The 14,310-nt window shown below is 36.9% G+C and overlaps 1 protein-coding gene across 2 annotated transcripts; it reads left to right on the forward strand.

Moving 5' to 3' along the window:
• The first annotated feature begins 490 nt into the window (after positions 1-490).
• Positions 491-13,950, forward strand: ncm (pre-mRNA-splicing factor nucampholin). 2 transcript variants are annotated; one of them, XM_070126474.1, is made up of 5 exons: positions 491-628; positions 7,555-11,487; positions 11,632-11,817; positions 12,458-12,659; positions 12,808-13,950. In XM_070126474.1, the coding sequence occupies exons 1-5, from the start codon at positions 590-592 to the stop codon at positions 13,623-13,625; spliced, it is 5,178 nt and encodes a 1,725-aa protein (XP_069982575.1). In that variant the 5' UTR covers positions 491-589; the 3' UTR covers positions 13,626-13,950. The 2 variants fall into 2 exon arrangements, with proteins under 2 accessions (XP_069982575.1, XP_069982576.1); XM_070126475.1 differs by lacking the exon at positions 491-628 and adding an exon at positions 1,003-1,118.
• Positions 13,951-14,310: the final 360 nt, after the last annotated feature.

Here is a 14,310-nt window from a genome sequence, read left to right on the forward strand (position 1 = left end):
CCTATTAATTAATACGAAAGCATATAAACCTTAAACTCTATATTATTATATATGGTAGTAGTGTATATTTTTAATATATTTCTGCATATATGTATACATATATATATATACATACATAAATGCATATATATGTATATGTATATATATATCATACATATATATATATATATATATATATATATATATGTATATATACATTATATATATATATATATATATATATATATATATATATATATATATGCATGTGTTTATACATATGTTTAAATATATATGTGTGTGTGTATACTGTAAATATAGGTATGTATGTATATATATACATTTCTGTATGTATATGTATATAATATATATGCATATATGCACCCATATATACTAATATTGCACCATACAGTGCAGCATCAACTTTAAGCTTCCCATTTTCTTCCAGTTTTAGAACGGGCCGAGGTGCTCCGCGCGCTCATCAGCCAGGTGCAGTATTATATATATGACTCCGCCCCCATAAATAGGGGCGGAGTCATGGGAATCTGTAGTACTACACCTCTTGGCACCGGAAAAAAGGCCTATTCAGAGACAAATAAAAACTTCGAGAATGGTTTACTTTTCCGATGCCACAGTGAACAGCAATCAGGTAAATCACACTATTACACAGCGTGTAATATGGAATAAAGTACACATTTAGTAACTACAGTAATCTCTTAAGCTATACACTAATGACTAATGCTGCAGAACATTACTTGCATTGCGAAATTAGATTATTTGAGTAAAAAATGTTAAACTACATTAAAACCATGTTCTCTAGACTACACTAGCCTATTAATTTATGGAAATTGCTGCAAATTACTAAAGAGTGATAAATGACAAACACATTCTGAAACATTTTTTCAAATAAAGGCTTAATGTCGTATATCAAACACTTGTGTAAACCGAAATACCTTTACTATATCAAATAATAATTCCTGTAAGAAACAGTTATATTATGATGAAATTTATATGCTTAAAATTAAGTGAATAAATCCGATGATATCTTACAAGAACGGGTGCAGCGTTCTTAGAAGCGTGGGTTCAACAGTACAACGTTGTTTGGATGCTTTGGATGTTGTGTTGATTCAGTGCTACACGTATGTATTTTAACCTTGTTTGTAAATGTTTTGGTAATTCTCAAACCCGTATTTTTTGTGTCATAGAGGTAACTAGCTAGAAGAAGGTGGGTCAGTATGGTACTTATGTTTCGTTCCTATTTATTGTAGTTTCAGCAAGAAAAGAGATATTTTTGTTTAGCAGCATTTGTACTTTCTTCTGGATTAGTAGATTGATGATATGTAATAACAGCTATTAAGGAAAAATCTAGGTTAGTGTTTAGACTTGAACTAAACAAACATATTATAGCAAAACTAAGCCCAAGGAAAAAACAAACGCTAATTTTTTTAGTTTCACAAGTCATCCAATCTTGCAATTACTATTCTTGCTTTAGTAACTTTACACAGGACTTTCGCATAACTGATCGCAACAATTTTGGTATTGATGGATTCATTTCACCCTCTGTTACACATATATTGGAATTACACAACTGTGTAATTTTATGGAATACGTCTGGCAAGCAGATCGCAACATTTTTGGTATCAATGGATTCCTCTCACCATTTACTTTGCAAATATGTAGGTTTTATTGGGTGGAAGTCCCCCAAACCCCACATTCTTGGGCCCAATAGCAGGGGAGGGCATGAAAGGTACCAGGGAAATTGCAGGTTAAAATGTAAATGATATGCACAGAATCAGTCACTGTATTGTCTAGTGCAGGGGGCTGCCTCCCCCCAACCCCCATGTAAAAAACAAAGAATCCTCTTTGTATTCACGGCAGGTGTGTCTATGACTACTATGCGGGAGTGGCATTGCCAAGTCTGTTCAATGCTCTCTTCTGCCATGAATACGAGGAAGATTCTTTGTTTTCCTGGGTGGAGGTTGGGAGGGCTATATAGTGACTAATTTTGTATATATCATTTACATTTTACCCACAATTTCCCTGGTAACTTTCATGCCCTCCTCTGCTATTGGGGCCAAAAATGTGGGAGGTTTGGAGGGATTTCCACACAATAATTTTTATATACTTAGAAGCTAGAGAGTGAGAGGAATCCAACGATACTGAAATCATCGCAATTCATTTGGTGGATATATTCCAGAAAATTATCCACGGCAGTACCCCCCAAACCCTGCATTCTTGGCTCAGATAGCAGGGGAAAGCATAAAAGGTACCAGGGAAATTGCCAGGGAAAATATGAATGATATACTCAGAATCTGTCCCTATATTGTCTAATACAGGGGGCTGTGCTCCTTGCAACTCCTACCCAGGAAAGCAAAGAATGCTCTACATATTCACAGCAGGAGAGAGTGTCAGACAGACTTGGCATTGACTGCATGTTGGCTCTACCCTCAATGAATATGTGGAGGATTATTTGTCATCTGTTGCAGAGGTTGGGGGGTGCAGGAGGCACAGCCCCCTGCATTAGAGAATATGGTGACTGATTCTGTGTATATTATTTATATTTTAACCCACAATTTCCCTGGTACCTTTCATGGCCTCCCCTGCTACGATGGCCAAGATTGTCGCCAATGGGAGGGTTTCCGTGGCATAATTTCAATGTATTTAGATAGAGTGAGAGGAATCCTTTGATATCCAAATTGTTGTAATTGGTTATGCTAAGGTATTCTGTAAAATTACCCCATCTATCGATTATTAACACTATTATATGCCTGAATATATTATTTTCCATCGCAAATGATATAAATGAAAAAATTGGTTATCTCTGTGAGATTAAGTACCTATTTCTCCAGCCATTCCTGGGAAATTCCCATTGCCATATAAACCAAAAACCTTCCTACCCCAGACCCCCATCTGTTGGCTGTATTTTTCTTTCTGGGGCTCCCCATCTAATTACCATGTACTTACCCTGCATGCAGCATTTGTTACCTATTTCTTTATTTTTTTATGTGATTTTTTGCCTATGAAGAGAATTTAATGTTTTATTGAGTATAGTTTTTCTGTGATTAATATAGTGCCATTACATTTTCCTGCAAATGTATACCAAAGTACTACATTGCTATGGGAAACTAGCCAACTACCTAACCTGGGGTCTTCACTCCCAGACTCCCATCCTATTGCTGTATTTCCCTATCGGGGGCTCTGGCAACGGTAGCCCACCTAATTGCCAAGGACTTACTCTTCACACGGCATTTGTCTCAGAACTTAGTTTAGCCTAATAATTTAAAAATTTTCTTCTCTGTAAACATTCAGCTCAAACTTATATTAACAACACTACTTTAACTGTAATATGTGATTTTCAACCAAAATTACCCAACCTAATCTTTTCTAGCGGTTACGGCAAATGTGACACCTTTCATGCGACAGGAATTGAGCTGGTGGTAAACATTTTTCCATAAGAAAACAAAAACCATTTAGGAAATTATATGAAGAAATACAGTGTACCATTTGAAAAAATAACCAATACAAAATAAACAGCTAACCATCAATTGCAGCCTTCCCATTGCATCACAGAAGTGGGCGGAGCTTAACAGCCTGCCTTGCCTCCAATTACGTGACACTTTTAGGTGTCATGGCGCGTCACGAGACACCCAAAATGGCACCAGAAAAGATGGCACTCATCCTGCCATGCCTAGCAGAGCCAAACCTAGCCTAACCAAGTCTAACCTAGCCATACCTAACCTAACCTATATTAATCTAACCTAGCCTAACCTAACCTATACTAACCTGAATTTCTGAAATTGATATCTGCTAATTTTATCTAGCTTAATAATTTAGCTAGATGCACATGGTGTAATAAGAAACATTGACCACACCCTCAAATATTCATACTTCATAACTCCTGAATATGAATGTATTTTTGGTGTATAGATTTAGCTATTCTTAGGTGAAATAAATCTTCAGAAATATAAATAATCTATATGAATATAAATATATAGATAGACATAGAAATATATGAATATATAGATATATATGAATATGGCAGTATATATAGATATATATGAATATAAAAATTAACAAATTTATAAATGTATATTGATGTATATAAATGTGTATGCATATATGTGGGTCAGTGGGTGTGTTTTGCATTTTAAGCTAGACATTTTATTCCATGACCTTTTTTGATAATTTTCTTTAAATATCTATAAAAAGAAGGGTTAAGGTTTTTGAAAGGACAGCACTGACTAGGAGAAAATTGAAGATCTTAGCATTGTAGGTAACAAAAAACTACATTCATTGCTATCAAAATTGATTTGCTGAAGTGAACCTATTTGAGTTAAATGACAAAAAGGTGGCATGCATAATGCCGCGTGGAGACCAAGTCCCCATGCACCTCCAGCCCTCCTCAAATTGCAGCAAACAACTTAGCAGTACAGGAAAGCAACAAAAACTATTTTGGTGCATGTAGCTCGTGATGTCATAGCAAATTTCTTAGAAGTGCACTGTAGTATATTGTATTTCTGTATTCTAATTTATATGAAATTTTAATGAAATATGCATTTATCAAATGTTCATTTCTTAATTAAATACACAATGTGATTGATTTTACCATATATATACCATAGTTTCATTAGAAATACTTGCACATCGCTGCCTTCTCCTGGCAAATTTTACAGTTCTGTTGTCACAGTTCTCATTGTTTGTTCCAAAGGTGAAGTTTGTTTATAGTGCTACTTGTGTTTCTGATCCCCCCCCCCCCCCCGATCTCTCTCTGAAATCGTTACAATATTGGTGATAAAACTAAACTCAGTGAAATATAATAACTGTGTTCCAATTGTAGAATTTTGTCAGTGGTTCCTCACTTCCCAACCACCATTCCCTCAATCTTAAGGGGATTGTCCTGGATAATGCATACTTTTCTGTACTCATTTCATCATAAAAAATTGATTGTTTTTGCATAATTACGTTTCAACTTATTTATAATTTTTACCTTGCCTCCCCATAGGGGGGAGATGGTGACCCCAAAAAGTAGATTTTTTTTTTTCTTCTTCTTTTCTGTCCTAGGAATATACAACTTTCTTAGTTTTCTTGCGATTCAAACAAAGTTTGTTGCTTTTGCTAGAGCATCTCAACCCAGAGGCCATATAAATAGCTGATTTTTTAATTTCCTTTTTTTGGGGGGGGAGTGGTTGACATAGAGTACTTTTTTGGTAATTTTTTTCAGTTTTATGTAATTATATTTTTTGATTTATTCCAAAATTCAAAAATAGGCTATTTATATTACCTCAGGGTTCCGATGCTCTAGTGAAAGCAACAAACTGTGTTTGAGTTGCATGAAAAGTAACAAAGTTATGTGTTCCTAACACTGTGTAAACAAACAACAGAGATATGGCATTCTATATTTTGGACACTTGCCAGAGTTCATTATCTAATAATGTTATATATCAATAAAAAGCTTAATTAGTGTACTTTACGATGCGATGATTACCAAGTCAATCGGAATTATCATTCTTAATAGGGACACTATTCTGTAAAGGTATGTGTTGATTTTAGTTTGTTTTTGGATATAAAAGTAGATATTTTTGTCTGTAAAGTGTAACAAATACGTTGAACTATAAATACAACTAATCTAAACCAGATAAAAAACCTTTTTTTTTTTTTTCTTCTTCTTTTTTTTCAGTTTTGAAGAAATGGAGAACTGTGGATGGCAATGTCATTACAAAATAATCCTAGTTATAAAGTCCTAGCATGAATACAACATGGTGGTTCAATTTTAAGAATCTTAAAAGCATACATATTTACTACATGGAACTTGAGACTTACTGAAGTAGCTGAATTTTTTCCATGCTCCATACAAAGGTCACTGGGTGTTTATAATTATCGAGGAGGATCATATGTATGTAAGCACATGCTCATAAAGTTTTAAAAAATTTATCGTCCTCATTTAGTAGGCCTACATCTACTTATGTATGTAAAGGAGTAAAATATATTAGTTATCCCTATCAATCCATTTTCTTCAATAATTGTCAATATTAGTTGATTGCAATGGGAAATGAATATAGAGTTGTTGATTAGCCATTTGCACCCATTTGCTTTACTAAGAAGTGCATAAAATCATGCAGACATCTATGTGTGGTTGGATATTTTCAAATTTATGGTACCTAAGACCTACAGTAACATGTAAACGTAATATTTTTTATTGGAAATGCACGAAACGGTTGCGATAGCTTTTTCAATTTTACACAAAGACAGGGCACACAAACGAGTTCAAAATTCCATATAGTTTTTATTTCAGAGCGGGTATTACTGTTTACTATCATCTTCAATATGAAATAATCAGTATCTTGGAGGTTCAAAAATTTTACTTTTGGGTACCCTTCGTATTGAATTGCCCTTTACAGCTGTAACGATCAATTTCAAATCAAATCAAATTCACCAATGCCATAATGTACTAACCGTTCAGCGAATTCTAACAGAAATATTTCAGTCCTTACTTATACAGCTATTTTCAAACAGTGCTTCGTACTCAGTATACATACAGATCACTTCGTAAGGTACATATTACCAAGGAGTCACAATGGAAAATATTTCATGTGTAAAAGGACACAAAACTTTGTCATAAATCATTGGGATATAATTTTTTTCTGATTTTATTGTAAAAGTGTTTTTTGAACATTCACAAACTCAAATCTATGCTCAATGTGATAATCAAATGTCGTATACACAATTGCAACAAGCAATAGTGCACATAGGTGTACCTGGGCGTACCTCCCCAGGTGTTTAACTGGCCTCACATGCGCTGCCCAAGAACTAGCCATAGCTGGCCTTTAATGTTCGTTTGGTAGTTTCCTCATTCATGTACCTATACTTTACGCTTGGGACTGTCCCCTTACAGTAAACACATTTTGTATTTCTAAATGTATTAATGTTGATCTTGAGGCACCGGTAGGGAAATTAGAGAATGAGGAGGGTATCTAGGAGCCGAGCAATTGGGAGGGGGTCGGGGGGCATAGCTCCTGGGTTAGGAAGGTTTTTGCTTCAAACAGCGACCAGTCTGGTAATTTGTGCTTTTAAAATATGGCTCACTCGCTTGTTCGCTGTGTTGAATCATCCGTAGCCGAATCTTGTCTTAGGTTTTTACATTTTCCACTTTCTTTATCATATGGAATTTTATTCTTGGCTCGGATTTTCAATTTTCTTTTGTTTTTTCAAATGAATGATATCACCCTTCCCCAAACCTCCAATTCCCTACGGGATCTCCAAACATTGTTGGCAGGAGTCGGGGACTTCATCTCTGACGGGTACAGTCTTATTGTAAACATTTACCAAAGAAAGATGTAATTAGTATGCTGCAAAATAAGTTTTAACATATTACTTGCTATATCTCACCACAACAGCTGTTCACTATCACCAGACTTGGTAAACAGACTCTGCCTTTCTTCTGAGGCAGTACTACTATTGTTATAGAATTTTGTGTACAGATGTGTTTCACTGGAAGGGTAAAGTGTATGTGTGTATATTAATTTTATTACAAATTATAAGAGGATTCCAGCTTTTACTGTGATCCTTGTATTCCAGATGGGTCGTCGCAGCCACTCACATTCTCCTGTAAAGGGACGTAGTGAAAGACAGAGGAGAAGCCGTGATAGGGATAGACAAGACCGACATAGATATGAAAGAGATCGGAAATACAGTAGAGGCAATGGAAATAGAAGGAGTGCAAGCAAGGACCAATATGTACGAGAGAGGGAGAGGGACAGAGGGCGCCATGGAAGGAGAGATAGCCCCATTAGGGAGCAGAGGTACTCTCACAGGGGAAAAGCCAAGAGATGGGGAAGGAACTGGGAGAGAGACTATAGCTCTGACGACGACCATCAAAACAGGGAGCACCACAGGGGTCGAGATAGTGATAGGGCCAGGGCTGATGACAGGAGCAGAGAGAGACACCGGAGATATCTATCAGACTATGACAGGGAACAGAGATTGAGGGATAGAAGTGTTGATGAGGACGAAGATGGGAATGAGAGCCACAACAGGAGGAGGAGACCAAGTGACAGCAGTTCAGACAGAGATGCTGAAAGATTACGCAAAAAAGGAGAGAGACATAGTTCAAAGCTAAGTCACTCAGACAGGCATCAGGAGAGGAGGGAAAGGAAAAGTTCAACAGAGGAAAGTGATTCTGGTAGTGAAGAAGAACCTGAGGTAAGTTGTGTGAAGGTCAAGGTGGAACCAGACAGTGATGACTCTTCCAAAAGTAAGAGCAAGAAACAGTTCCCAGGACAACAGAAGGAAAAATTAAGAGACTCTCCATTTGGCAGAGGAAACGAAAATGAGAAGAGGGAAGTAATAACTTCTAGAAAGGAGTCGGACCCTGAGAGTAAAATCATCAAAAAAGAGAAGTCTGACAAAAAAGATAAAAATTCAGAGCCCTTACAGAAGGATATTGAGCAAAGAGTAGAAAAACATGAAGGAAAAAGGAAAAGATCAGATTCTAATGAAATAGATTCTGAAAGCTCTGATAAAGGTGCACATTTGGATAAGGGACATAAAAAGCTACAGGACATTCCTAAAGAGTCACATTCAGAGAAGGAAAGGAAATCAAGGAAGAAGGAGAACTCAAGTTCAGAATCAAAATCTGAAGATTCTGAAGATGAGAACTCTGAGGAAAAAGAAATAAAGAAAGGGAAGAAGAACAATGAAAAGTCTGATTCTGGAAGTGAGTCACATGTGCGAGGAAAAAAGGATGGTCCTCATGAAAAGCTTGTAGAAAGGAAAGGAAATTCCTTAGATGATGACTTGCATTCTCATGAGCAACTACAGGAGAAAAGAGCTGAGAGAAGCAGAATTGATATATCTGATAATGAAGCCAGAGGAAGAAAAGAGGTTGAAGAGAAAGGAAATGATAATGAAGGCCCACAACAGCAAGAAAAGTCAAGTACTGTAAAGAATAAAGGTGATGGAAGTAGTGAAGACAGTAGCAGCAGTGAATCAGACCACAAGGAAAAACACAAGAAACATTTAGAAAAGAAAGGAAGAATGTCAGAGGATGAAAAGAGAATCAAGGAAAAAGACGAGAAGAAAGATAACCGACAATCGGATTCAGAGAAAGAAAGTTCTGCCAAGGCCAGAAGATCCAGAAAATCAGACACAGACTCTGATCATGAGGGAAGTTCTGAAAATTCACAGAAAAAGACAAAGAAACAGAGGAAAGTCAAGAAGAAAAAGCATTCTGAGAAGAGATCAAGAAAGAAAACAGGTTCCTCATCATCATCAGCCAGTGATGAATGTGACAAAGTAGTAAGAAAATCTACTTCCCCTGGCATTTATGACAGTAATGATGAAACAACAGAACAAGAACTGTTAAGGAAGAAGAAACAGTTGGAAGAGCAGTTAAAGATAGAGGAAGAAATCCGAATGAGAAGTGAGAATTTGGAGAAAGAAAGGGAAGCAGCTCGGGCCAGGAAATATAAAGCCATGAAACAAAAGGAGAATGACTCTGACATTGAGGAAGACAGTCACAAGAAGAAGAACAAGACTAAAAACAAGAAGTCACGTTCACGTTCACGTTCTCAGTCTGCCTCAAGTCATGACCTAAAGGCAGATGATAAACGGGAAAATAAAAGTAAGAAGAACAGATCAGGCAAAAAATCAAGACCTCATAGTTCAGATGAAGATGGCAGTGATAATGACAGAAGTCGACGATCAAAAGGTAGGGAATCAGAGGAACCACAGATTGGTGGACGATATTGGGGAGGAGAACACAGTGCAGAAACAACCAGGCAGATGAAGGCAAAGCAAACTAAATCAAGTGATACATATTGGAATAAATATGCAGATAAATTAGGTATTCAAATTGAAAATCCAAGATATAGGGATTATGGCTCAGAAAGAGGTAGAGATAAGGAGGGTGGCAGGAGAAGGGAAGAATGGAGTAGTAGCAGTGATAGAAAGAGAAGAGCCAACAGTGAAGATGATGAAAGACGGGACAGCAAAAAGAGAAAAGATGTCGTGGGTGGTGACAACAAGGAGAACAGCACCAGTGATCCTCCAGCCAAACCCCTTATCCAGAAACCTGTGGTAGATCCTTTGACATTGAAAACAGGTGGGGCCTATATTCCTCCAGCCAAGTTGAAGATGATGCAAGCTCAAATTACAGACAAGAGTACTGTCCAGTTCCAGCGATTAGCCTGGGAAGCTCTGAAAAAATCTATCAATGGTCTGGTAAACAAAGTGAATGTATCCAATATTGGTATCATTGTGAGAGAGCTGTTAAAGGAAAATATTATCAGAGGACGGGGAATATTGTGCCGAGCCCTCATGCAAGCTCAGTCTTTTTCACCTACCTTCACACATGTGTATAGTGCAATGGTTGCAATTCTCAATTCAAAATTCCCTCAGATTGGTGAACTGTTATTGAAACGACTTGTCATACAACTGCGGAGAGGTGTTAGGAGAAATGACAAGAATATTTGTACATCATCTTGTAGGTTTATTGCCCATCTGATAAACCAGCAAGTGGCTCATGAGGTTGTTGCTCTTGAAATTCTGACACTGCTCTTAGAGAAGGCTAAAGACCTCAGTGATGAATCAGAAGTAGGTGATAAATCAAGAAATAACTCTTGTGAACTTGCAATATTGTTTCTGACAGAATGTGGCATGAAGTTAAGTGAAGTCACACCAAGGGGCATGAACATTATATTTGAGACTCTGAGGCACATTTTGCACGAGGGAAAACTTGAGCAGCGTGTTACTTACATGATTGAGGTAATTTTTGCAGTACGTAAAGATGGCTTTAAAGACCATGCTTCAGTGCCAGAAGAGCTAGATCTTGTTGAAGAAGATGACCAGTATACACATATTGTGGAACTAGATGGAAAGATGGAGGGTGAAGACATTCTGAATGTCTTTAAGCATGATCCGGAATATGAAGAAAATGAGGAAAAGTATAAAGAAATCAGAACAGGCATCTTGGGTGATGGTAGTGATGATAGTAGCTCAGAAGGTGGATCTGATAGTGGTTCTGATAGTGATGATGAGGAATCAGATGATGAAGAAGAAAAAGCAGAATCACAGATAATTATTGATCAGACAGAGACCAACATGGTTGCATTCCGTAGAACTGTGTACCTGACTATACAGTCTTCACTGGATGTAGATGAATGTGCTCACAAGCTTCTCAAAGGAGAGATTAAGCCAGGTTGGGAAAGTGAACTTTGTAACATGATTTTAGATTGTTGTGCTCAACAGCGAACCTACATTAAGTTTTATGGGCTTTTAGCACAGAGATTTTGTTTGATTAGTAAAGTGTACCAAGAACCTTTTGAGCAAATATTCAAAGAAGTATATGATACATGCCATCGCCTGGAAACTGAAAAGCTGCGGAATGTGGCCCGTCTCTTTGCTCACCTTCTGTTCTCTGATGCCATATCATGGGAAGTCCTCAACCATGTTCACCTCAATGAAGATGAAACAACAAGCTCCTCCAGGGTGTTTGTGAAGATCCTATTTCAAGTGAGTTGGAAGAATTTTATTATGGAATATAATCATAGGTATGAATGCCACTTTAGTCAAAATGATTTAGCTCTATAAGATTTTGTAGTAAAAGAAAGAAAAAATAAGTCAACTGCTTTAAGGAAGTAATTTCACGTATTTCAGGAGCTAGCTGAGTTCATGAGTCTGGCCAAATTGAACGAGAGACTACGAGATCCAACATTAGCAGCTGCCTTTGAGGGTCTTTTACCCAGAGATAACCCGCGTAATACTAGGTTTGCCATCAACTTCTTTACGTCATGTGGTCTAGGAGGCCTCACAGATGACCTACGTGAATTCTTACGCACCCAGGTGAGCTGTTTTTTACTCTTGTCTTCTTTCTCATATGTCTTCTATTTTTTCATTTTCTTTTCCTTTTTTTCTTTTTTCCTTTTTTTCTTTTGCTTTTTATGTACGTTCCCTCCTTATCCCTTGCTGTCTTTGTGTCTCAACTCCTTTTATTTTTTCCATTTTATATATTGTCACTTTTGACAATCTATTTTAGGGCTATTATCATCTGAATTTACTTAGTCTTGTATACACCATGTAAGCACAAAACTCTCCTTTTGACCATATGTCAACATAAGGTATAATCCCTCAAATGCTGGCATGTGAAGGTGTGAAGGGTCATATACATCTTATTTTACGCTTTCAGTAGAAATTGTTTCATTGTCAAGTAGGCTGGATGTGATGTTTACATGTCAGCATCAACCTGGCTCTTACGTATCACTGCTTTATATATGTTTTTAGGATACCCTCTGGTGGTAGTTAGTTCTGGCGAATTTTTGTTCATGTGAGATGGAAAAATAAGAATATAGAAAGTCATCTGACTCATATACTATTGCACTTTCATCCTATTAACTATTAACTTTCATCCATTAATTTTCTGAGAATGACTCATTTTTTATTTGTTTTCAGTGTAAAATGAAGTTCATGTCTTTTTAATTTTCAGCCAAAGCCTACAGCTGTTGTTGCTCCAGTACAGCAGCAGCTGGCAAAGAATGAGGACAATGATAGCAGTGACAGCAGCAGTAGCAGCAGCAGCAGCAGTAGTAGTAGTAGTGATAGCAGCAGCAGCAGTAGTAGCAGTAGCTCTGAAAGCAGCAGCTCTGATAGTTCAGACTCTTCATCAAGTGACTCAGATGATTCTTCAGGTGAGAAATATTGAACTTCCTTTCTTTTAATAGATGGAATAGCTTGTTTTTTGTTTTTTGTTTTTTTTTTAGATCCTAAACATATTTTTAGATTGGCAGCTTTTGATTATTGATTTATTTAGATTTAATGATTAATCCATTTTTCTAGATTCTGAAGAGGAAAAGAAAAAGAAGAAGAAAAGTAAGAATAAGAAGAAAGATTCAAAGAAGAAGGGAAGCAGTCCAGAAAAGAAGAAGAGTAAGAAGACAAAAAGAGGGGTAAGACAAGAATCTGGAGAAGGGAGCAAAAGGAAGCCAGAAAGTGATGAGGAACAACTGGCCAGGAGAAGGGAGAATGAATATGAGGAGCAGAAGGAGCACGACAGGACAGAACGATGGAAAAACATCAATGCAGAGGTTAGTAGGAGGAAGAGGAGACATGACAGCAGTGAGAGCGAGGGGAGACAGTCCCCAAGCCAGAGAGAAGAGAGGAGGAGGACCCATGTTCATGACATCACAGAGAGGAGACACAGGCCAAGAGAAGAGGACTATGTTTCAGAGAGGGAGAGGATACCAAGTACAGAGAACAGTAGGGATGGGAGGAGACAGGGCAGAGAAGCCCATGACAGAAGTGACCGAAAATGTGAATATGATTTGGAGAACAGGGACCGAGATAGGCATAGCAGTGAGGACAAGCACGAGAGGAAAAAAAGGAGGGATGGGAGCAGTGACAAGGAGAAGAAGAAACATGAGAGGGATGAAAGGGAGCACAAGAAGAGGAAGAAGGAGGAGGAAAGGGAAGAGAGGTTGACAGAGAGAGATAACAGGAGAGGAAGTGATGGTGGTGATCGCAGAGAGAGAAGTGGATGGAGAGAAGAGGGAAGGGACAGGGACAGCTATCGGTCTCGAGAAGGGGACCACAGAAAAGACCACCATTCTGAGAACAGTAATGGGAAACGGGGGTGGGAAAAGAACAGATACCATTGAAATTGTCATATGTTAATCTAAAGCTAATATAAAGGGCATGGTCATTTATTCTTGCCTTCCTTTTTCTAATATTTTTTATTTCTTTATTTTTATTTTTTTTTTTTCTGCCTTTATTTTTCTGTCCTCATCTTTGTAATGTTTTGTATGTTCTATTTAAATGTTTGAATTTCCTTCCAAAAACTGCCTTTTTCAGAAAAGTAAACATGGTAATGAAGTGAATCAATACATACATGTTGTAACTGAAATTATGTAAGATGTATTTTTTCTATCAATTTATATATATTTTAAATATTATTTATGTCCACGTAATAAATACTTGATTTGTTATAGATTTTTTATGTATATTGCATTTTTAAAATTATTTTATTTGGTGTATAAACCCTATGTATATTATTAAAGTTATTCATGTTTGATACCTTGAGAAATACATGGGATTTGCTTTTTTAATGAAAGAATATTTAGTAACCATCCCCATAGCTTAAGAATTAGAACTAAGATTTATATACATTAACTTATTGACTTCTTTTTCCCACCTTGTCTCAGAAGCCATAGCATTTGAAGATGTTCATGCAAAAATATTTTTGTCAAAATTTTTCATTACTAGGATGAACTGAGACAAAGTATTCAGTAGTCATTATGAAAGTATTAAGTATATAAAGTATTCTTTCTATATACTGATGTGCAT

The sequence above is a fragment of the Penaeus vannamei genome, chromosome 10, assembly GCF_042767895.1.
Source record: "Penaeus vannamei isolate JL-2024 chromosome 10, ASM4276789v1, whole genome shotgun sequence".
NCBI classification, from domain to species: Eukaryota; Metazoa; Arthropoda; class Malacostraca; order Decapoda; family Penaeidae; genus Penaeus; species Penaeus vannamei.

Coding starts and splice junctions, on each gene's coding strand:
- ncm (XM_070126474.1), top strand. CDS start 590: ATGGTTTACTTTTCCGATGCCACAGTGAACAGCAATCAG. Junction 629..7,554: donor CCACAGTGAACAGCAATCAG/GTAAATCACACT, acceptor CTTGTATTCCAG/ATGGGTCGTCGCAGCCACTC. Junction 12,660..12,807: donor TGACTCAGATGATTCTTCAG/GTGAGAAATATT, acceptor CCATTTTTCTAG/ATTCTGAAGAGGAAAAGAAA.